Raw genomic sequence first — 2,500 nt, 5'->3', positions numbered from 1 at the left:
AAACAGCACTCCCCTTGTCTACAGCCCCCTTAACAAGCACTAATGCATGAGGGGCCGGCCAGGACAAGACTGGGGTTGTACTGGCCAGCTCCCAGTCTCCCCTGGTAGCAGGCTGTGGTTGTACTGGGCAGCTCCCAGTGTCTACCAGTAGGAGATTGTGGTTGTACTGGGCAGCTCCCAGTTTCCACCAGTAGAATACTGTTGTTGTATTGGGCAGAACAGTGACTACCAGTAGGAGACCGTGGTTGTGGGCAGCTACCAGTGTCAACTTATAGAGAACTGTTGTTGTACTGGGCAGCTCCTAGTATAAGCAGTAGGATCCTGGTTGTTCTGGGCAGCTACCAGTGTCCAGCGGTAGAAGATTGTGGTTGTACTGGGAAGCTACCAGTGTCCAGCGGTAGAAGATTGTGGTTGAACCCCTATTGGTGAACTGCCTGCTACAGCTACCGTCCTCTTACTGTCGGCTGTTCTGGTGCAAAGTATGTAGAAGTGAAAGTGTTGAAGTGGTAAAAAATGAAGCGCGTGACGCTGCAGAAAACAACCATTCAGGTTTTCCTGGACGGTTTTCCTTCAGGGACATTTCAAAGGTTCCTGCTCTGCCTAATACTTAGAGACTCAGGTTTTGTTCTAGACGTTGTTTGTCCGAGGAGTTACATGTTTGCTCCGGTACATTTGTAAATCTCTCATTTTGGTGTAGTTTTTTTAAGTTTTTTTGCGGGATTTACCAAGATTACATGTTTCCACCAGGGCAGTCTTTCTTGGTATGTTTCGGGGAAAATATAAATTAGAAACCCGCTCTCTGTCAATCTGTCTGTCATTATCTTTGATCGTTAAATCCTGAGTGGAGCGTCTCCACTCCGTTCTGATTAATCTAACATTGGATCTTTGATTTTCATGATTGAGCAATCAGCTCTGGGCTGCTGACTGCACTCTGCCTGCGCCCTGTCTCTCCTTGTCTTAACGCTCTAGAGTCTCTCTGGTGAACCCCTAACTCCCCTCCCAGTGTCTCCTATGTCCTCTCCTCTGTCCTGGGCGAGGTGTGGGTCTCCTTTGATTCCTTCATAACCGCTTGGAACCGGGTTGGCGTTAGAACGTCACCTTAGCGTCCCGCTGCTTTGTCCCTCGTTGGTTAAACACCGCCTTCTTTGTCGTGGTCTCTCGACCGCTCCCCTCGAATCCTACTGCCTTGCTTCCTGCCTCCTCGGATCTCTTCTTGAAGCCTCCTTGTCGTGTCTTGGTCCGGCCTTGTGTCCTAACCCCCCCTCTCCTATCTCCTCGTGCCCTATGTCCCTCGTGTCCTAACGGGTGTGAACCCAGAGTCCAATGCCTCAATTCCATTTTTTTTATCGCCCTAACCCCGGTTTGGCAACTCCCACCACCACCACCACCTCCACCACCCACCTCCACCACCACCACCTCCACCCAAACCCCTGACCTCCCCCCCACCCCCCCGCCACGCGGCCTGCAGTCCTGGGCTGCGGCCAGTCGGACTGTGTCCTGGTTCTGACGGGAGGCGCAGGGGGAGTTCAGCTCGCCTGCTACCCCCAGCACTACCCCAAGTCCCTGGCCTGCAAGTGGACCATGCAGGCGCCCACGGGCTTCATCGTCCAGCTGTCCTTCTGGGACTTTGACCTGGAGGAGGCCCTGGGCTGCATCTACGACCGGGTGCTGGTGAACACCGGGCAGCGCCGAGGTGCGGCTGTGCGGGCTGACGGCCCACGGCCTGACGCTCAACTCCACGGGCAGCCTCATGGAGCTCTCCTTTAACTCCGACTTCAGCGTGCAGAGAAAGGGTTCAGGGTTAGCTACCACCATGGTAGGTCCACGGCGTGAGCGTGAGTGTGGGCGCGCGCGCGCGTGCGTGTGTGTGTGTGTGTGTGTGGGGGGGGGGTGTGGGGGGGAGGGGTGGGGGGGGTCAAGGGCGTCTGTGTGTTGTTTGGTTTTGATGACGGGGGGGGGGGGGGGAGGGGGGGCGGCATTCGACTTATGCGTTTGTTTGTTTGTTCCTGGATGTAAAGGATGATCGTAGGGTTTGAATCCCTGATGTGGGCGTTAGCTGGGAGGCTCGGCTCATTGGCTGAGCTGTGTCGAGTAGGTGAACAGGGCTAGATCCTCAACCAACCGTGTGTCCTGTCCCTTGATTGTCCCGCCCTCTCCCTCTCCCTGTGGTCTTTAGTTCACCAGTTGCCGTGGCGTTGAGGAACCAGAAGGTGAAACTAAACGGCAGGAGACCAGCAAGGTGGCCCGGTCCGTCTCCGTGCCGACGATGAGTCACATGACCACATGCTTCGAGGTCGCCGGATCGGCTAAAGCAAAACGTAAACCAAGACACCCAGACCTGTTTCCTTCTGCCATGCAATCAATACAGCTCTATCTGTTTCCCCCGTCACGACCAGCGTGGCTGTTTCCCCGTGCTCCCCTCGCCTCTGTGTTTTGCCGCGGTGCCTTTTGTAAATCTGTACTCATTACTTCTGGAATTCGAAGACGCGGTCCGACTTTT

At 55.0% G+C, this 2,500-nt stretch overlaps 1 protein-coding gene across 1 annotated transcript in view; it reads left to right on the top strand.

Moving 5' to 3' along the window:
• vta1 (vesicle (multivesicular body) trafficking 1) overlaps positions 1 to 2,401 on the top strand; it is a 50,444-nt gene extending 48,043 nt beyond the window's left edge. Inside the window, 2 exon segments of the mRNA XM_084484309.1 lie at positions 1,469 to 1,816; positions 2,185 to 2,401. Of these exon segments, the coding sequence (XP_084340435.1) occupies positions 1,469 to 1,767 (299 nt within the window). The 3' untranslated portion in view covers positions 1,768 to 1,816; positions 2,185 to 2,401.
• The last annotated feature ends 99 nt before the right edge of the window (positions 2,402 to 2,500 follow it).

The sequence above is a fragment of the Micromesistius poutassou genome, assembly GCF_964030765.1.
Source record: "Micromesistius poutassou genome assembly, chromosome: 19".
NCBI lineage: Eukaryota > Metazoa > Chordata > Actinopteri > Gadiformes > Gadidae > Micromesistius > Micromesistius poutassou.
Note: the sequence above shows the minus strand (reverse complement) of the source record. Positions and strands in the feature narration are given on the sequence as shown.